This window comes from Pteronotus mesoamericanus, unplaced genomic scaffold (genome assembly GCF_021234165.1).
Source record: "Pteronotus mesoamericanus isolate MK-2021 breed Mesoamerican mustached bat unplaced genomic scaffold, CSHL_Meso_final contig_182, whole genome shotgun sequence".
NCBI classification, from domain to species: Eukaryota; Metazoa; Chordata; class Mammalia; order Chiroptera; family Mormoopidae; genus Pteronotus; species Pteronotus mesoamericanus.
In genome coordinates, this window is record NW_026555078.1 from 28,218,192 (window position 1) to 28,240,282 (window position 22,091).

General features: G+C 31.9%; 1 protein-coding gene across 1 annotated transcript in view; it reads left to right on the forward strand.

Moving 5' to 3' along the window:
• CUNH14orf39 (chromosome unknown C14orf39 homolog) overlaps window positions 1–22,091 on the forward strand; it is a 43,658-nt gene that overhangs the window by 12,438 nt on the left and 9,129 nt on the right. Inside the window, exons 5-15 of the mRNA XM_054567032.1 lie at window positions 4,789–4,976; window positions 5,074–5,116; window positions 6,765–6,885; window positions 8,012–8,103; window positions 9,611–9,738; window positions 10,449–10,525; window positions 14,775–14,860; window positions 15,161–15,219; window positions 17,819–17,883; window positions 19,089–19,264; window positions 21,153–21,315. Of these exons, the coding sequence (XP_054423007.1) occupies window positions 4,789–4,976; window positions 5,074–5,116; window positions 6,765–6,885; window positions 8,012–8,103; window positions 9,611–9,738; window positions 10,449–10,525; window positions 14,775–14,860; window positions 15,161–15,219; window positions 17,819–17,883; window positions 19,089–19,264; window positions 21,153–21,315 (1,198 nt within the window). The remainder of the gene's footprint in view (window positions 1–4,788; window positions 4,977–5,073; window positions 5,117–6,764; window positions 6,886–8,011; window positions 8,104–9,610; window positions 9,739–10,448; window positions 10,526–14,774; window positions 14,861–15,160; window positions 15,220–17,818; window positions 17,884–19,088; window positions 19,265–21,152; window positions 21,316–22,091) is intronic.

The following is a 22,091-nucleotide window of genomic DNA, read 5'->3' on the forward strand; positions in this document are numbered from 1 at the left end:
TTCTTTGATCCAAAATTGTTCAGAACTGTGTAATTTACTTTGTACAATTTGCGATTTTTTTTTCATTTTCTTCGTGCTATTGATTGCTAGTTTTATATAGTTGTGGCCAGAAAAGACACTTGATGTAGTTTCAGTTTTCTTAAGTTTGTTAAGGCTTGCTTTGTGGCCCTCATATGATCCAGGAGAATATCCTGTGTGGCTTGAGAAGCATGTGCACTCTAGTGATGTTAGATGGAGTGTCCTGTGTATGTTAGGTACATTTGGTCTATAGTGTTATTCAGGTTTGCTGTTTCCTTATTAATTTACATCTGAATGGTCTTTTCAATGTTGGAAGTGGGGTATTGAAAACCTCTACCATTATTGTATTGCTCTCTATTTCTCCATTCAGCTCTGTTAACATTTGCTTTGAATATATAGGTGTTCCAGTGTTGAATGACTATATATATATATATATATATATATATATATATAGTCATATATATATAAAATAATTATATCCATTTGATGCATTGACTTTTTAATTATTATTACATAATGATCTTCTTTGTCTCATAACTGATTTTGACGGAGAGTCTATTATATTTTAAATAAGTATAACCACTTCTGCTCTATTTTTGTTACCATTTGCATGGAGTATCTTTGTCGACTTTTTCAGTTTTAGCCTGTGTGTGCCCTTATAGCTAAAATGACTTTCTTGTAGGCAGCATATTGTTGGATCTTGGTTTTTAAATCCATTCAGCTATTCTCTTTCTTTTGAATTGAACCTGTGAGTATCACCAATAGATAAAGATTCACTATTGCCATTTTATTAATCGTCTTCTGAGTGGTTTTTTTAAGTTCCTTTGTTTCTTCATCTCTTGCTGTATTCTTTTGTGATTTATTTTTTGTAGTGGTATGCTTTAATTCCTTACTCTTTCTCTTTTGTGTATCTACTATAGGGTTCTTTTGTGTGTGGATACCATGAACATCCTACAGCTATAACAGACTGTTTTAAGCTGATAACAACTTACCAGCAATTACATACAAAAACCACACTTTTACTTCTCTTCCTCCCACATTTTATGCTCTTGATGTCATACTTTACATCTTTTTATATCATGCATCTTTTAAAAATTATTGTAGATACTATTTTTAATATATTTTAAAACTTTTATATTAGAAATAAAAGTGATTTACGTATTACCATTATAGTATTGTGGTAGTCTGAATTTGACTTTATATTCACTTTTACCACTGACTTTTATATTTTATGTTTTCATGTTGTTACTTAGTGTCCTTGATTTTAACTTGAAAAACTCACTTTGATATTTCTCATAGAGCAGTTCTCATGGTAATGAACTCATTTTCTTTTGTCTGTCTGAGAAGGTCCTTATCTTTTCATCTGAGGATAGTTTTGCTATCCTGGTTGGCCATTTTTTTTTCTTTCAGCACTTTGGATATATGATCCTGTTCTCCTTCTAGGTCGTTGGGCTGGTAGGTCTGCATGCAGTCTTTGGCTGTGCGGGGACTGGAACCAAGTTTAGTCTCTTTCAGGATTTTCAGAGGCACAGACAGGAGTTGCTACTGCTGGGTCCCTGTGCCAACAGGACTCTTTGGTGACTATGGCTGGCATGGGCTAGAGCCCAGTTTCAGGACTCCTTTAGAATCTACAGTGTGACTGAGTTTGGCAGGCTTACCCTCAGGGACCTTTGGACTGTGGAACCATGAGGCACTAGAGCTGGTTCATGGGCTACTTCAGGGCCCACAGCCAGCACCACTGTCTCTATACCTGACACACTGGCTGGCATGACTCCTAGGTCCCTCGGTATGTGGTACTGGCGACAGACCCAAAGCCAAATGAGGTTGCAACTGAGTCCTCAGGAGTGTGAAACTGTTTCTAGGTTGGTAGTTGGGACTACAATCAGCAAGTTAACCACCAGGATGTGAGCCTGCCTTTTCAAAATGGCTCTCCTCAGTCTTAAACTGCACCAGATTTCATAGTCTCCTACCTGGATCCCAAAATTCCCTGAAAGGCACTTTTTTCCATGAATGGATGCTAAATTATTGCTGGGGGCAGGGGTGAGATGCATGAGAGACCTTTTATTCTGTCAACATACTGATATCACTCCTAGTTTATACTTTAATTGAAAATACACACCCAATCTAGAGTGTAGTACCCTTTTATCCAAAGATCAGTCTTAAAAGAAGGTAGAGACTGAAGGTATATATTTGGACTTCACTGGCATTTGAAATCGTGGAAATAAATGAGGCTGCCCAGGGAAATGTATAGAGCAAAAATAAGAGAAAGCTGTCATGCATGATCATTCATGAAATAGGCAGAGGGTGGAATTAGTGAAGAAGGCTGTTATATAGACCTTGCTTCAATCTAAAAAGGATTTGAAATAATTTGTATAAATAGTACCACAGTGTTAAAAGAAAACTAAATATAAAAATCAAGGCTACAGAGAAATAAGGCTAATTTAGAAAGATGATGCCTTTGATCAGGATAGAATTGTATACCACATGGTTTTGCATATTTGTTAGATATAGGCATAAATTAGGCTTTGAAATTCCTAGTAGTAGTCAAGGCATTGTGGAAGTGTGATTGGTTTGGAATTCAGAGTATTCATTTAAAAAATAGTCCAATTGTTTAGGATAAGCAGAGTTTTTTGGGGGGTCTACTAAGAGTTGAAAGAAATTTCTTCCCTCAGTACTCATAAAGGGGAAGTTGTGCCATGTGATAATCAGTATCTTCAATGTCCCCTGCAAAATAAACAATATATAGTATTGCTTCTGATAACATCTCTCAGTACAAGCCTTGGTTATAAAAATTATTAAAATGATTCTGTCAGGAGCTAACACAAACCAGTCAAAATACGTACTTTTCTGATAGTGTTTGTTGTGGATGACTTCTCTTAGTTTGTCATAGCTGTTTGTTAAAGTGAAAACAGCTATCTTTTTCTTTCTTAAGCCAGCCACGTGAGTTGATTGAATTGATGACTCAATACCAAGCATTTACAAAAGGAAAAGAGCTTATTTATTGGTATCATGGGTAATGAAAGAAGTAGAGGCATCAGCTCCTATTTCTACTAATCTCCCATCTCTGTTCCAGGCATTCACAAAGAGTAGTATTGTTGGCAACAGATGAGATAGTACTGACTCTTCTTGAATCATGACTTGGCTATGCTGGGCTCTGTCAAAGTTCCTATTTAGGGTATGTTAGGAGAGTGGGCATGAAGATATAATATGAACAGGATAGACATAGTATGCTAATCTCATCATAAACTGGTGGCTCAGACTCAGTTTTCTTATTGGTATTTCCCTCCTCTGGACCATTTTCCTAAGAAGTGAGCTCTTAATTAGAAAATATGCATTTAGAGGAATAGGATCTTGTTTTGGGCTCAATTGCTTTATTTTTTAAAGGAAAACAGAATTTAGTAATATTAAGAAATTATAACACTCTTGAGATTGAGACCTGCTACCCAGTATAAGACTGTTATCCTTACTTTTCTTCTTACTATACAAGCAATTTATTAATACTTGTTCTTCTTTTCTCATATGATAAGGTGAGATGATCACTATAGTATTTTTTAAGAAATTCCCCCATATAGTATGGCTTGATTTAGAAAATTTATAAAACTTTGAGGAACATGAGGGTTTTATATTTTTTAGAAAATTTTCTATGACTATTATTTCTTGAAACTAAGTATTTGGTAAGAATTGGATAAAAAGATGATCCAAGAATATATTCTCTATAGTGAACTTGGATAGAACATTTTCAGTAATGTAGGACAGGACTAGTAAACTTTATGGTAAAGGGCCAGATAGTAAATATTTTGTGAGCTAACAGTCTCTGTTGTAACTACTGAACTCTGCTGTTGTGGTGCAAGAGCAACTTTAGACAATATGAAAATGAATGCCTGCGTTCCAATAAAACTTTGTTGATGGACATTAGAGTTTGAATTTCATGTAACTTTAATGTGTCATGGAATACTATATTCTTCTTTAGGTTGTACCAGTCATTTAAAAATGTAAAAACCATTTCTAGGTAATGGGCCATACAAAAACAGGTGGCAAGTTAAATGTGGCCCATAGGTCATAGAAACAGAACCCCTAATTTAGAGCAAGCAAAGGTCAAATGAGAAGAAAGAGTTAATATCCTTTGGCAAGAATTAAATGTCTCACTCAAGACTTATACCTAAATAGATGACCACCCACCTCTACCTGAGTTGGAATGGAGGAGTTTCTCCAAACAGTGCTGAAATTTCTTTCTAAATTAGTTTTGAAATATACAAGAATGATTTCAAACCCAGAGTTGTGACACATAGAGCATGACTTTCTATAATAATTTTGGCTTATTGAAGATTTAAAAAGCATAGTTATAGAGGTAGCTGAACTGGAAAGAATAGAGATTCAGAATTCAGGAGTGATAGAAATTCAAGAAGTGATCAAAAGAACCAGGCTCTAAAATGTCAGTTAGGAAGAGAAATAAAGAGTGATCACTGAGTTGGACAAATTAGATCATTGGTGATCTTGGGAAGAGTAATTTCATCAGAATGGTGGAAGTGGAAATTAATTTGAAGAGAATAAAAGAATGAATAACTAAGGTAATAAATAAAAAGTATAAGTTGGAAAGTGTGATGGACTTAAGGGAAATTTGAAGGGCAAACAGTATTGAAGGAAGCAGGGATAAGTAGACACTTCACTTGCCTTTTAGGTTAATTTAGTAGCCTTTAACAAGTGATATTTAGAAAGTTTTTTAAAAATGTACTCTTGTAATAACAATGCCATTTTTAAAAATTTTAACAGAAAAATGTACCATGGTTACGTATGTCAGTATAAAGATGTTTTGAAGCAATACAAACTAAAATACTCAGAAACACCTCTTGCACGTGAATATTATGAGAAGAAAAGAGAACATGAAGAAATTCAAAAGAGAGTATTGACATGTACTGAACAACTAAAAATGAATGAAACTATTTTTATGGAATTTCTAGGTATTAACATTTTTATTATATATTGTTTTAACAGTGGTATCTTTATAATGAAATATAAAGAATATAATGACTCAATCTAAAATATTTTGTTTTTCAGTGCCTGCTCCCTTTCCATCACTTACTAAATGGACATTACATATGTATCCACAATAGTAATTCTACTTAGAATTTTTATTAGATAAGTATTATTTCTGTATTTTAATTGTTATTGTGTTTCTCCGGTAAGAATCACATGGATTTGTTTTTTGTTTAATTAAAAAATTTTAGAGTTTACTTCGGAGGTTATCTGTGATTAGTTTTTATATATATGCATGTGATCAGAAACAGGCAAATTTAGTAAGAAAAAAGTGGTATATGTATCTGGCTTTAAGTGACATATCCTAGCAACCAAACCAATGAAAAAGTCATCTTGGCCTGTCTTAGCAAAGAAAAAATTCCAATTAAATAAGTTGATTATTACTTGTTAGGATGGAAGGTGATAAGGAGGTGAGTCACAATTCTGCATTCATCTATAGAAATTCATTGGATACCTGCCTTGTGCCAGATGATATTCAGTAAGATACAGAGTTTTCTTGCAAGGAACTTTTAGTAGAAGAGACAGATGTATAAGCAAATAATTCTGATACAGTAACATTGTATTAGATGCTTAAGTAATTCTTAATTGGTCTAAGTCTCATTTGTTTGTCAAGATCTCCCTAGTGATGAACTTGAAACTTTAATCCTCTTCCAACTCCAGCAATCCTTCATATGCTTTCTTATCAGATTATAATTCCACTGTACTAAGCTTCTTTATCCCTGCATTCTACCTTTCTTCATTCTGCTTCATTCTAAATCCCTTTTACTCCGTTGGTGCTTGTTCTTTCCATGTTTGTATTTTAGCTTGTTCAGTTCTTAGTTGTTCATTTGCTGCCCACTTGTGTTTTAACTTCTCAATGGGAAGGAGCAGAGATTGGTAGATTCAGAAGATTACAGCAGTGATTGAGGGAGTTGGATATGGGATGGGATGAGATGTATAAATGCATGGCAAACAAGAAGAGGTGATGGAGGTAGGGAGAGGATTTAAATGTCTATATCTAAAAATTGAAATTGATACTTTTGATAGCATAGCATTATAAATAATGTTCATCTGAAATTTTATGTTCTAGTATATAAGTCATATTTTAAGGCAGAATAGAAAAAGGTTTGACAGATATTCTGTGAAATTCTTGTTCACTATCCTATTTATTTTTAAATTCTCCTAAATGGATTGTAGATCAACTTAGGAAATTGTAGTAGCTAATAACCATGCAGGATGTCTAGTAAAGCTAAGAAATTCTCTACTTGAAATTGGATCTAAATTCAATTCGAGCAGAAAGTCCAGACAGAAGATCTAGCTCTCTTCTGAGTTCTGCAGGGTATACTGATGAACCTTACAGAGCAAGAAAAGGGTGGGTATTTAATCTTAACTTTGGAAAAAATAAATAATGAAAACACAAGAAGTTAAATTTGGACTTGAATTGATTATATGTTATTAGTCATGCCAAATGACATAATGAATAGGTAAAAAAAAAAAAAAAGCATAAAAGCACCCTGTAAAAATACTTAACTGAAAGAAAAATTCATAAGTAATTTGAATGAAATGTTATATTTAAGCTCAATATATTATATTACATAAGTTGTCAGTTGCCAGATGTTTCTATTATTCTAACTTCTGTTTTTAGAAACTGTTACTAATATTGATTATTGCTTATGTAGAACATATATATAATGTTACCTGATTAATTTATGAACAGTTCCTTAACATATAAGGGTTAATTTGAGATATAAAACACAAGATATTCTTAGACATGCCAACAACTTTTCCAAAATTTCATGTGAATTGAAGAAAGAAGTAGATGAAGTGGAAATGGAAATTAATTATTTAAACAAGGTACGTATTTTGTTATACGTTTCTAATATATCTATTGATGTATAAGTGTAATAGTATGTTACTTGACAGTCTTAGAAGAGGTATTTCCTTTTTTAAAAAGATTTTATTTATTTTTAGAGAGAGAGGGGAAGGGAGGGAGAAAGAGAGGGAGAGAAACATCAGTGTGTGGTTGCCTCTCAAGTGTCCTCTGCCAGGGACCGCAACACAGGCACATGCCGTGACTGGGAATCAAACTGGCGACCCTTTGGTTTGCAGGCTGGCATTCAATCCACAGGGCCACACCAACCAGGACTAGAAAAGGTATTTCTGAAGAGTCTAAATATGGATGCCTATGATAATTTGTTTGCCTCAGATTGCTTTTGGAGTTCAAACGTATTGAGTATATTCAACTCTGGAATTTGGGGACTTGCTTAACATTTTTTGTGGACTGAAGATGATGATGAAAGAACAAGACATTAATAACAGGAATTTAAAGGCATTAACAGAGCTATAAGTGTTCTTAAAATAGAGAACAAGACAGTAAATAGTTTAAAGGACTTAATCTTGAAAATTTATGACTATAATCTTTATAGAACTAGGGCCAGAACTAGTTTAGCCTTTAAGATTGATGGTGCATAATATTTTCTTGAATACATTTTTAGTGCCATAAATTGAAATGTGGCTTTCATTGACAGGTATGAGGATCCATCAAAATCCAAAATTTCCCAGATCTAGAGAAAAATTTAATAGCTAATTTTCTAAATTTTCTGAAAAATTGTGTTAAAGATGGTATATTTATCATTCATAGTAATGCCAAGAAAGTGGGTTTGATTTCCTTTAGAGTATTAATGTATGGTAACTCTGTCTGTATGTAGGGAATCTATTTCTGCTTCTGATTGTCATTTTTAAAAAAGAAAGTGGCAGTTCATTGAAATCTAGGTTTGCTAATGAAGTTGTAAGGAAAAGTTAAAGGAGTAGGATTTATTGTTAATTTTACTTTGTTTTAACAACTTTCACTAAACAATAATACTACCAAGAATATAAATCTTGTGATTACATAGAAAAATCATATTTATTAGTTAAGATAAAACATATGTTCCTTAATACTTTGCAGATAATTATTTTGCTTTATCATTTTTCTTTTTAGCAGATTGGAAGACTTTGTGAAACTAAGAATCTTTCAGAAACTCTGGAAGAAAAAGCTAAAAATATAGAAAAAAGAAAGGAATTGAAAGAAAGGCATGGGTAAACTTTAAAATGGAATTTTATGTGAACAAATATTCTGCATCTAACATTTTTACTCTATATTCTATCCCAAGCCACTAACATTTACACAGTATAGATATACATATTCTTTTGTGCAGGCTATTTTCTATTCATTTCTTATGAAAAAAATTTATACTTTTAAGTATTATTGACTAATTTTCAAATTTGCTTATTTAGTAAGGCCAAGGATAATTTGTAGAGAGAAGTAGCCTAGCAGCAGCATATTAACTTTTCTGTAACCTGTCAGTTGTACATTTCATTCAGTTTTCCATGATGAGTCACTAATAACAACAATGGTGGGAGTAGCAGAGTACTTATCTTTTTATCGCCTTTTCACTTGTTTGACCAGTTCTTCCCACCAGAGAGTAAAGATGAGCCAAAATGCTACTGAATTGTGGCATATATATCTCCTTGTCATTCATACTATGGTGATAAAATAGACATCAGTGGTGGAGGCATTTTTTTTTAAAGATTGATTTTGTCTGTTATTGTGTGTGATGGAAAAATAGATGTATTACTGTTGCTGTTTCCGATAAACTTTCTATTGTTCTCTTCTGCCTCTACCCTTTATTTCCCTCTTGAATTCCTTTCCTCAGGCTCCATTGCTCTTATCCTGATTTTTTGACCCACTCCTCTCCCATCTTAATTTCCCTGATGCTGCTTTCTTGGATCTGTTACTTTCTTGATCCCTCCACTTCCATGCTTCACATTGTAATCAAATGGATTAGAAAAATAGGTAAATGTACAGAATTTTACTTTTTTGACAAATTTTTAATATTATAAAAATTGTTTATATTGAAAGGAAGTTATGTAACTAGACATTTTTACTTAAAATGGATCTTGATAGTTATTATAAAATAATTATTTAACCATCAATAATTAAGTTGTTTAACTTAGGAAAAACTCAATGAAATTATTTTTCCAGTGAAAAAGTTAAAAGACTTGTTTATGGTTATAATATTGCTTTAATGGTTTCTATATTCATGCTAGTTGATTTATTTCTAAAGTTTTAAGTATTACAAACTCTAAAGCATGCTATTTGTAGATAAAGTTTTCATTTAAAATACTTTTTGCATGTTTAGAAAGTTTTTAAAAATATGATTGTTTTTAAAATGAGAGTATGGTGTACGGAGAAGAGCGCTGGACTTAATCAGGAAAGGGGTGTTTTAGCTGTGATGCCATTAAATAATGTAATAATATTGGGTAGACCTGTTAAATTCTCTGGAACTCAGTTTTATCTTTGAAATAAGGAAGTTTAACGATATAGTATCTGAATATCTCTTCTATCTTTATGTTAATTTCTTTTTCAGAATTTTTATTAAATTTATTGGAGTGACATTGGTTAATAAAATTATGTAGATTTCAGGTGTACGATTCTATAATACATCATATGTATATTGTATTGTGTGTTCACCACCCAAAGTTAAGTCTCCTTCCATCAGTATATGTTAATACTTAATGTAATTCATCTTCTCTTTAGAATTTTTGAAAAAGATGAACAACACGCATTGAATAAAACCTCTCAGAAAAGTCAATTATCTCTTCCAAATGAATATCAGAAATTAGTCAGACCAATAAATATTTTATCTTCAGAACAAAGAGTTATAGGTACAGTATCTCAATATTTACTTTCAAAAACTTAGTTTTATTTGCAAACACATAGAAGAAGAAATAGAAGCAGCAATGTTATCATTTGGTATAACCAAGAACAAAAGATACTAGAGACCAATAGACTCAGAAAAGTACCACTTTGATTTTTTCTGAGAGCAAACAATATATGCCTTTCATACTTAACTTTTTTTTCTCTTTGAAAGAGAAAAAACACTTAAAAAAGTGTTCTGATCTAGTTGCATAGACATCAGAGGATGACTAATTATATATTTTTCATTTGAGAAGTTGTGTTGTAATATATGTGATTAAAAGTGGGTAGCTGCCTTGTGTTAATGTTATTAGTGACTGACTGAAATATTTGAATCATGATTCACTCAAGAGATGTGCAGATTAGATTAACTATGTTGTATTTAAGTACATTGGCTATTTCTCCCCTCTAGTTATTATTATCACCACTTTATTTGGTTCCCCATTACAAAGATGTAGTTTTGCCAGCTGGTTTTCATTTTATGTTCATAGTTATTGTAATAACTATTATGTAATGAAGAATTAAGATTTGTGTAATAATTTCATAATTCTGTATTTTAATTTGAATTAAGTATTTATGTGACTGGATTTTTTTAAATCACAAGGTAGGGTTAAATTTTCGGTATGATATTTTATTCTATTTCTGGAATTGATTTGAAGTTGTGCAATTTAAAACCCAGATAAAAAAGAAGACAATTTTGTGAAGCAGTCAAAGCTTCCTAATGTTGACTTCAAACAGAAAGAAAACAATATACAGGTAGGTATTTCTTTTTTATAGTAAAACTTAAATACTTGCATTAAATGAGGTAGTGAATATATTGCATTTGAGGCGTGTTCTCTGTGTTTGTCTGTGTGTTATAAATATAGGGTCCAGCAGAAGTAATGCCTGCTTGAGTGTGGTTGGTAGGGTGGTAATATAGGTGTAATAATTTTTAGTTTTAATTTGAACATTTCACCTAAAATGTCATATGATGTGCTTGAGTATGATACTGTTATGTTACAGAATTACATGCTTATGATTGTGTAACAGAAATAAGGGGTGTTATTTGTGCCAAATCCTGTATATTAAATCAACTCTTAATACAACCTCAGGGTCTAATAAAACTTGAATTTCAACATGGCAGCCTGAGCATATACTATAGCCTTCTTATATACTCCTAAAAATAATAGAAAGATATTTTAAAATACCAAACTCTGTACCTAGTAGATCAAAAACTGTGAGGCATTCCTGAAGGAAGAAAGTAGGATTGGATTGAAGAGGGAAATTGTGGCCCAGGACTTGTGTAGGAGAATACTCTTACAGAAATTATAGGCCTGAGAGCAAAGATCAATTGATTGGGTGACCTTGGTGGTCATTAGTTTAGTTAATACCTGTTCATCTCATAATCCATCGGCCTTTGACCGGGCATCAGAAATGGCATGACTGTCTCCATGTGAAAGCAGTGAGTATAGGAGCTTGGGTTAGAGAGAGATGGTACTCCGGTTGGTTCTTGATTTGTATGAAGAACAAGGAACATACTAGCCAGAAAGCTAGCTTCTGGTTGGCACATCTCTCTTCCTTCATTCTTCCTGAAGATAGTCCAGAGGGAAACTCTCAATGAAAAATATAATTGTTTTCCATTAACTCATAATTAATACACACAGATATAGAGTAGTGGTGACAAAAATAATTAGTGGAGCTTGTTAATTCTAAATATGTATTAATGATAAAAGCTTAAAAATCTCGTACTAAAATTCCAGATGATATCAATATGGGATGAAGGTGGGAAGATAAATGAGGGAAACAAGTTTATTCATGTTCTTTTTTGTTAGAGGATGGAACTAAGGAGAAGATACAAACACTAGTTAACTCTATGTATTGCTGGTAAAATGTAAAATTAGGCATGTATGTTAAACATTTAAGGGTAACCAACAGTAGAGAAATGGAGTGCTTAAGTTTTAAAACAGTAGAATAAAAGATGAGACAAAGAAAAATCAGTCCAGCAGAAGGCAGGAATGAGGAAAAATAAAACAGCTAGAAAGCATTTTAAATAGAAAACAAATAGGTATCAAAAATAGTTCTGAACAAATTAGGAATAATAAAAGTGTGACATAGGTGCTTCAATGGAATATGCAAATGAAATACAGCTATATACTATTAAAACAGAACAGATAAACCAACTTGACAAATGAAGGCTGACGATAAAAGGATGGAAAATATACATCAGGCAAAGCAAACAAAACCAAAGTAGATGTAACTACACCATATAAGTAAGATTAAAGATAAAAAAATTAGTAAGGATAAATATATTTCATATTTTTACAAAGAATAATTCACCAAGAAGTCATAACTATGATGCACCAAATTATACACTTTCAAAATATATAAAGCAAAAAGTGAAAAACTTTCAAAGAAAATTGAATCCACAGTTAAAACAATAACTCTATCAAAAAAAGTGCTGAGTTTAGGGATTTAGTTTGGCTATATGTGAAACAATGATAAAACCAAAGCATGAAATAATAAGGTTGAACAAGATAAACATTTTTTTTCTTTTGCCTGCCATGAAATTCTAAAGTAAGTGACTCAGGTACACATATCAGGGGTGATAGCACCATCACCGTTATTTCATTATTTCTCAGGATCCATCTCCATTTTCTTTTCCTGCTATCCTTAAATGCCAAGCTTTTGCATCAAGGTCACATAATGGTCAGAAGCTTGACCATTTCAACTTTGCCATGATATCTGCCTTCTAGGTAGCAAAGAAGGGGAGAAAGGCTAGGTGATTAAAAGATTTTAATATGGGATTTGATTTGTATGAAGAACAAGGAACATACCAGCCAGAAAGCTAGCTTCTGGTTGGCACATCTCTCTTCCTTCATTCTTCCTGAAGATAGAATCCCATATTAAAAGATTTTTCCAGGAAGCTCTTTAAGCAATTTATAATAATGTTTCATGGCCAGAACTTAGTCATAGGGCAACCTCTGTCTGGGGAAAGATTGAGAAACATAGGAGGTTTTGTCTTTGTTTATGTTTTATAGGGAAAGTAGATTTTGACAGGATAGATAACTGGCAGTTTCTGACACTGGATAAAAATCAAGTAAGATAAAAAATAAGTAAGAATATGCAGGAGTGTCCAACCTTTTGGGATTTCTGGGCCATACTGGAACAAGAAGAGTTGTCTTGGGCCACACATTAAATACACAAACACTAATGAAAACTTTTCAGCAAAAAAAGTAAAATAAAATAAAAGTTTTAAGTAAATTTACGATTTTGTGTTGGGCCACATTCATAACCATCTTAGGCTGGGCTGGATACCCCTGAGAGGATCTGAATAACACAGCGAATTTTGTGTCTAACATACACAGAATTCAGTTCAATTTTCATTTGCAGTATTCACCAAAATTAACCAATTAATATAACAAAAAGGAAAATTACACTAATTCTTAAAGTAGCTATCTTTACTTTTCTCAAAGACTGTTATGATGGGTTAGCATTAGAAAATATCGGTGTGATTCACTACATTAACAGATTAATAAATGACTTTAAGTAAAGATTTAAAGTAAGAGATTAAAAAAAATGTTAGGGGGACCCATACTACCAGATATCAAAATGTTTATAATGTTTAAATTTTTTTTACTTTTGTTATTGAGAGAATTCACATATCATAAAGTTCACAATTTTAAAGAGTAGGATTCAGTGGGTTTTAGTATATTTACAAGACAGTTTAAGCGTCACCACTGTCTAATTCCAGAACATTTTTATCATCCCAAAACACTGTGGAAGAATAAAAGACAAACTTACTAGTGGACTACCTCAAAATAAAAAACTTCTGTATAACAAAATACACTAACAGAGTTCAAAAACAGTGATGGTATGGGCAGGGGGATTAGTATTCAGAATATATAATATGTAAAGAAATACATAATAATTCTTACAAATTAATAAAAAGTAAAAATGGGCCAAATATAAGGTAGTTTACAGAAAAGGAAAGACAAAGGGGCACTAAAGATAAGATGCTGACCTCAGGGGAAATGCAATTAAACCAAAGAGAAACATTTCACCTATCAGTTTTCAGACATCAAAACATTTGTTACTATCTAGGAGTATAATTTGGTGCAACTACTTAGGAGGACTGATTCACAGTACTAATTAAAAATACAAATGCACATACTCAGCAGTGTCACTTCTTGGTATCTGCTGTAAACAAATACTTAAAATATTTGTACAAATACTAGGAGACATATACAAACATGTATATTATTTAAAACACACAGCAAAAAAACATTTATTTTTTAAGGAACAGGTGTTCCTTAAGGACAAGGTCTTTTTCTATGATGTGAAAGCACATCAAGATGACAAAATTAAGACCAGTGGCTGTTAAAACAAAAATAAATGGAATTAACTTTTCTATGAAAGACATTTTCATTTTGGGTCAAATAAGAAAAATCAGGAACTCTTCAAAATGATTGAATCAGAGAGAATTAAAGACTTGAAACAGACCATAGAAACATTACTAAAGCAGTGGTTTAAAAATTAATATTAAACATAATTTAAAGTTAAAAATGAAGCATTAGCTCATGTCATACATGTATAAAAAAGAGAGTTTCAGGCTTTAATCTTTTAACCTGATGTTTCACTTTCCTGTGCTCAGTTTGAGAGGTTATAGAGGATAGACACAGATATCAGGTAATTGGTTGAGAACATGGTAAGATTGACTTGATTAGCCATGAATATGGGATAAAATATTAAAAGGTTTACCTTAAAAGGAGAAACACTACCAAACATAGTTAATATACTTGTCACAGACATCAAATTCCTTGAGAGTTATATCTTTAATGTTTCCCAGTGCTTCATTTAATGTTTTATACAGAGTGGTTTCAGTTAATGTTTATAAGTTGTTGTCGATAACGATGGTGATGATGAGAGTAACAATGTTCTTGGGGAGAGCTCTGAGTAGCCATGGCAAGCTAAAAAATTTTTTTGTTTTTTTTGTAGCCATTTCTAATGCCTGATTTCTTTTCTTCAGGTATTTAATGACTCTGCTATGAATAACCATTCAAAATGTTCCCATGTTACGGCTGTTAAAAGTTCACAGAATTTTATGCAGTTCAGGTAACTTTTAAAAATAAGAAAAGAGCAAGCTGACAGTGACCAGAGAGGAGGGGGGTGGGGGATAACGGAGAAAAGAAGGGGAAGGGGCAAGCAAAGGATCATGAATAAAGGACTCATGGGTACAGACAATGGGGGAGGATTCACTGTGGGAGTTGGGGGGGATGGGAAGGGGTGAGCAATGGGCAGGACAACTGTAATTGAACAACAGTAAGTAAAATAAATAAAAATAAGAAAGTGCTTTAATTTCTGATATGTATCAATTCAACAAGTAATATAAAAATTATATTTATTGTGTTTTAGATTGTTAACTCCACAGAAACAGTCAAATTTCTATCAATGGATTGAAAAAGGAGATACAGGTATTTGCTATTTATGTTTTTTCTAAGACTTGGAAGTAACAAATTATATCAGGTTTTTATGCTATTCAAATAAATTATTTAGATTGTTTGCATCTCTGGTTAACTGACCATGCATGCCTGGTCTTTAAATATATTTTTTTCGTAAATATAAAGCAAATGCATTTCATTGCAGAAAATTTGGAAAACATAGAAAAACATTAAAGATACCAAAATACCACAACACCACTACCACCCAGACATAACCAACTCTGTACATACCCATGTACATTCTTGATTTTTTTCTTATGCATACATATGTTTTATTTTACATTTCCCCTGCAAATTTGAAGCATGCTATGTATATCATTTTATATACTTTTCTCCCCACTTGATATACTATTGTTGAGGATAGATTTCCATACCATTCAGTAGAATTTATTTGTAATAACTGTATAATATGCCATTGTATATATATTCTATAACTTACTTAGCCATTCTCTCACTTTGAATATTTTGTTGTTTCCAGTTTTATTACTATTAAAATAATGCTATCATATTCTTTTACCTAAATCTTTTACTGTCTTGTATTATTATCTTTCAATAAAATCATAGGAAGGTCACAGGATATATATGTATTAAGTTAATCGTCCTAGAAACAACTAGCTGTTGGAACTTTGACACACCCTTAAAAATACTAACTCATTCTCTGTCTCTGTGTATATATGTATATATTTTTAATATATCATACACATATATATGCATATTTTGGTAACCCAGTAACATAATAATTACTCCACTCATAGGCTATATTGAAGTCTTCACCCCTTCTTGTCTATAGCATTATTTTGAAGTTTTAAAAATGGCAGGGGAAAGTGGTTGCAGGAAAATGGAGACAAATGTATTTGAGCAATAAAAAATAAAATAAAATAAAATAAAAGTTAAAAAATATGGCTCATTCTGGCAGTATAAAAATTCTGTACATATATGCATATTCAGAATGATCATATACTATTTCTCCCACTCTCGAAATAGGATTCAACCAATATAATATGCTTATTTCATGTAGATGGATATTTTTCCTGCTTTCTTCCAGAATAAAGAAATATATCTTACCTACATAGGTGATCTGTTCCACCTATTTGTAATCCTCTATATATGCCAAACTGACAGAGTGTATGTATCTCTAGAAACATACATTGCGAATACACTTATGTGGGGAAATGCATGTATCTAGTGTAGTCCTAGTTGCCATGGAGCAGATCTGGTGAGGCTTCATACCCAAGAAGGCATATAGTTACCTCAGAAGAAAAAAAGGCTCTGTTCAGTAATTTCCTAGCATATTTTTGAAGAAAGTTTGATAAATTTGGCTATATTATGACTCAGAATTTCTATTCACCAAAAGACATATAAAAAGAATGAAAGCTAAGTCACCAAGTCATCAAAAGACACTATAAAAAGAATGGAAGGCAAGATGATTTAGACTGTCACAAGACTAGTTCCCAAAAATCTATAAAGAACTTCTATGAACCAAGAAGAAAAAGATAGACAATGCAATTGGAAATATGTGCAAAATACACAAATAGGCACTTTAAATAGAGAAATTTTTGTGGCAGGTAAACATCTGAAAAATTGCTCAGCAAGTCAATAAACTTAAAAATAAAACCACAATGAGATTCCTTACACACCCACCACATTAGTAAAATTCAGAAAGTCTGACAATACTGTGTTGATGAGAATGTAGGGCAATAGGAACTCTCATAACTATTGGTAGGAACTGCCATTTATAAATGACCATATATTGATGCCACACCTAAATTATAATTGGAGCTAACAATTTTGTATGGTGAAAATTGAATGACTTGCTAGGGTGGCTGAGGATGGTCAGTTGCAACAACAAAAATTGGTAAACAGTTTGGAAACTAAACTTTGAAAATAGTTTAACATCTGGTAAAGTGGAAGATACACATATCCTATACCTTGTAATTCCACTCCAAGGTATATACCTAGAGAAATACAAATACGTACATACAAAAGAATATTGTATTATCATTGTTTGTAATAGCCTCAAAGCAGAAACACCTCAAATGCCCATTTGCAGTGGAATGGATAGATATATTGTATTGTGTTTGGACGATGGAATACTTTACATCAGTAAAAGTAAGTAACTATGTCTAGGTGTAACAATACAGGTGAATCTCCCAAGCATATGCTAAACAAAAAAGCAAATAAAGAGCACATACTATTTCATCATGTAATATTTTAACACATGAAAAGTAAATTATATTGCTTAGGTGATATATAAAACAAATCAAGAAAATGATTATTACAGAAGTCAGGATTGTGGTTACATATGAGGAGGGGGATATATAAAGAATATAGGGCCTTTTGGGATATTCATAATTTTGTATTTCTTACCTGGATGGTGGTTACATGGGTGTCTTCTTTACAATTTTGTTCCTTAAACTGTTCATATAGGTTTTATGTATTAGGTTGAATTACATGAAATTGCCATTTTGTAGATCAAAACAGTTAAATATTGGCAATTTCATATGGTCTAATATGTTTTATTTATAATTAAATTACAAAGAGAAAATATAGTTTGTTCTCTTCTAACAAACAGATGCTGGGACAGATGGAGGTAAAGGGACAGTAGGACAAGTGAAAGAATTAAAATGTACTTCACAAGTAAGTCAAATGTTTAAAATATTGTTTACATTTTCATTTCAGGCTTGGTATAATGAAGATTATTTACATGAGGTGTAAATGATATTAGCTTAGTAATCAAGTTGCTATGGTGTTACAGAATCTATTCCTTAGAGGAGTTTTAGAATGAAAAATGAAGCTACAAAAAATTTACATGAAAATACAGTCATTAATAATTGAATACAGGTATATTTGTATATATACACATACATATATATGTGTGTATATATACACCACAACTAAATCGTATCTAAAGAAAATGATTTTGTTTGGTAATATTGAACAATTCCAGACCAGTGGTTACCATAAAAATATCTTCATAATATTTTTTAATAATGGAAATCTTTTAATGATGATATGTGTAGAGAATGTATACCAGTTCACCATACTAGAGGTTAAAACAAGAGAAACAAATTGGTATTTACCAAATTGTCACAGGGAAGTAAGTAAAGCATAGGAAATATAGTCAATAATATTGTGATAACTATGTATTGTACCAGTTAGCGTACTGGAAATATTGTAGGAAACACTAGTAAAGTATATGATTGTCTAATTATTAAGTTGTACACTGAAAACCAACATATAATAAAAAATAATAATAAATAAAAATTTAAATAAAACAAAGGGGACAACATAGTATGTTGTTATAAAGAAATATAGGTAAAAATTACATTTAAATTTTTTTGGTGGAGTGACCCGAACTGTTTCTGTAATGGAATTTGGTGTAACAAACATACTTTAGAAATCACATTGGTAGCATACAAAATAACGTAAAGGAAAATTAGTTATTCAAGTTCTCAATCTTTGCAGAAAAAGTTGTATAATGAATACATAGGGGCAAAAAACATAACCAATGAGAGCAAAATTGCTTAGAAACAAGTTACTTTTCCCTTTCAAGGAGGTAACATATACAATTCTTGACCCAGAGCATGATGTGGAAATTTTATCTGGTTATTGTTTACTTTTTCAGGTAGGAGTAGGAGAGGTGGAGCTGGAAAAACAATGAAAAATTAGAAATGAAAAATTTTTTTCTGTTTTTTTGACTATTCTTATTTTACTTATTTTACCTATGAAATGATAACACCATACATTCATATGGTACTTTCTACCTCACACATTTTTATGTATGTGAATTTATTAATGCCATAACATTCATTTTTATAGTTTCTGTTACTTTGAATTTGCAGGTTATATCTGAAGAACATTGTGTGAAGCCAGTAGAAAATAATGATGAAATAGAAGAAGGGGCTGAGAATTTTTCACGAACTCCTGAAATTCCTTTATTTTTAAGAACTCCTGAAGCTGTGAAAACACCTGAATCTCTGGATAAATTACTGTTCCCTAAAACACCCCCATTTGAAATGTAAGATTTTAATTAATAATTATAGTTGAAGAATATATGTATTGAGTTATATAAATAATTGATAGGAATAATAAAATGCCTAGTACCTTTAAAAAGTTTTTATTATGGAATATTCATTCCATATACACAAAGGAGATAGATACTAGTATAATGAGCCTAGGTACCCACCCTAATTGAACAATTTTTCAATTATTAACATTCTGCCATTTGTTTCCTATATCCTTTTCCCCCTTTTTCCTATGACATAGTTGAAGACAACATAGATCCTGAGTACTTACCTAGTGCAATAGTCTATATATTTAAGATTTTCCAAAGCATAAAAAACCTACAGAAAAATTTTAAATTCCAAGCTAAAAAGCTACTATCTAATGTGGTATATTAGCTTGTGGACATCATTGTGGACATCATTGACTAATAGTCCAGCAGTAATTTTTCCTTCTGTTGTAGTGTCTAAAGCAAGAATTGCTTTCTATTAGGTAACTTAAGTAGGCATAAATATCTCTAAAATGATTAATTTTGGAAACCACAGATTTGTAGTTTGCAGCCAAGAAAATAGTGCTGCATTTTGACCCCTTTGTTTAGTTCACTCCCTTTCTTAACGTGGCTCCTGAGATTTATCTAAAACACATTAAGCAGATTTCACTTCATCAGGAATCCCTCACCTGTGTCTGCTATATTTTAAATTGCTATGAAGAGTTTTCTATATGTGAATGTAATGCTGTTGAACATGTTGACTGAGCATGTTCAAAGTGGAACTCATCATTAATCTGAGAAGTGCAAAAAAAAAATGTGGCAGTCATATGCTAAAACCTCTTTGTATAGATGAAAAAATTGATCTTGGACTCTAATGGTCATGGAGTTAGTTAGGGAAGTTATCTCCAGACCTCCGTGATATTTAACAAACAATAGCACTGTCTATGAATTTATAAATATTGCTCATTTAGGATTCACAACAACTTATGAGATATAAGTACCTTATAATTCTTATAGATGAGGAAACAGAATTACAGATGGTACAACTCGTTGGTGTTAGAGTTGAGATCAAACCCCAGACAGTTTTGCCACCAAAATCCATGCTTTTAACCACAGTATTAGGTACTGTCTTGTCTAATTATTTTTCCCAAGGCATTTTGTTCTTAACTCCTTATGCAACAATCTGGAATGGCTGGCTTCTCATCATAAAATTTTGTGACTGGCTTTCAAGACCTACAGAATCAGGGTTAAGAGTCTGGCCTTTGAATCTGGATTGTAGCATTCAAATTCCAACTCTGGCACTTACTTTCTTTCGAGCAAGTCATTTAACCTTTTTATGCATCAAAATCCACTTCTGTAAAATCAAAGTGATAATGAAAGTGCCTATTTTATAGGGTCATATTGATGAATAAAGTTAGTGGAGAGTGGAAATACCTAGAGTAGATCCTGATAGTATAATCTCAGTAAGAATTATTATAATTTCATAATTCATTTTCTACTTTATTTAATATTATTCTCCACCTAAGCCATCTTTTTCTCCATAGGTTTGTCACTTCAGTAGCTACTTCCTTCCTTTCCCTACTGTGTCAGTTCTCACCTCTATGCCAGCAATTTTCAACCTGTGTGCTGCAAGAATTTTTAAAACATGAGATACTTGACTATTTAGTCAGGGGCACTGACCTTTTATCCCCTTAGATTGTCAAATAAAAAAATGACAACAGCCAACAGAATAGTCATCTGGGGTGAATGAATCAAAATTTTACCAATGGCAAAAAATGTATTTTTGGTGTGCCAAATTTTAATAATTAGTTTACGTGTGCCATTAGATGAAAAAGGTTGAAAATTGCTGCTCTATGCCATTTCTGATGATACTTACCAGTCTGCAATATTTAGTAACTTATTTTTAACATTTTAGTGATTTCTTATTTCTCTGTAACAGAAACAGAAGTACTGTGCCTGAAGATCAGACACAAAAGGAATCCCCAGGGACTTCTTTTCTTATGAGTTATACTTCTAGATCACCTGGATTGAATTTATTTGATTCTTCTCTATTTAATTCAGAAATCTCATCTGATAAGGTAATATGAGCAGCTGAAGTTTTGTTTCTAAAAAATCTGTACACTGGAACCTCAAGTAATTTTAATTCTTTATGACCAAACTATCTTGCGGCAGAGGCAATTTTTTTAAAGATTCTGAATCTTTAAATGAATATTAGGTAAGTGTAGTCTATTTTTAGCCAAGTTTATCCATTATCTTCTTCAGGTGCCCCAAATTGACATCTATTTATAAAAAAAGAATCTCAGAATAGGAATGATTTGAATTGCAATTAAAGGCAGTTTAAAAACTAATTTGGCTTTAAATTTCATATGTTTAACTTCTAAACAAATTTCCCATATTAGTATAAAAACTCCAGATTATTAGCTGGTCTTTTTATCTATATGTGTGGTATATAGCAACATTGGTTAAAATTGGTTAATTTTAAAAGACCTGAAGAATTTCCATCTAATAGTGATTTCTCCTGTTCAGTGATAGAAATGATAAAGTACTTATTTCTGTGTTTAGCAGTTGAAACTGAAAATTAAGAATATTTGATTAGTAAAAGCAGCATAGCACAGTGGTTAAGAATATACCCTGAAGCCAGACTACTTCGGTGTATACTAGATGTGGGATTTTAGGAATTATTCTCTGTTTCTTATCTGTAAAATGGAAATAATTTTTACTGTAGGGTTTCTCAATATCAAAAGGGTTTATGTATATAAAACACTTAGAAAAGTTCTAACCACTTAATGCCATAAGTAGCAATGTAATGTAATATAAATATTATATTGTTATGCTTATTTAAGTTAGTCACAGT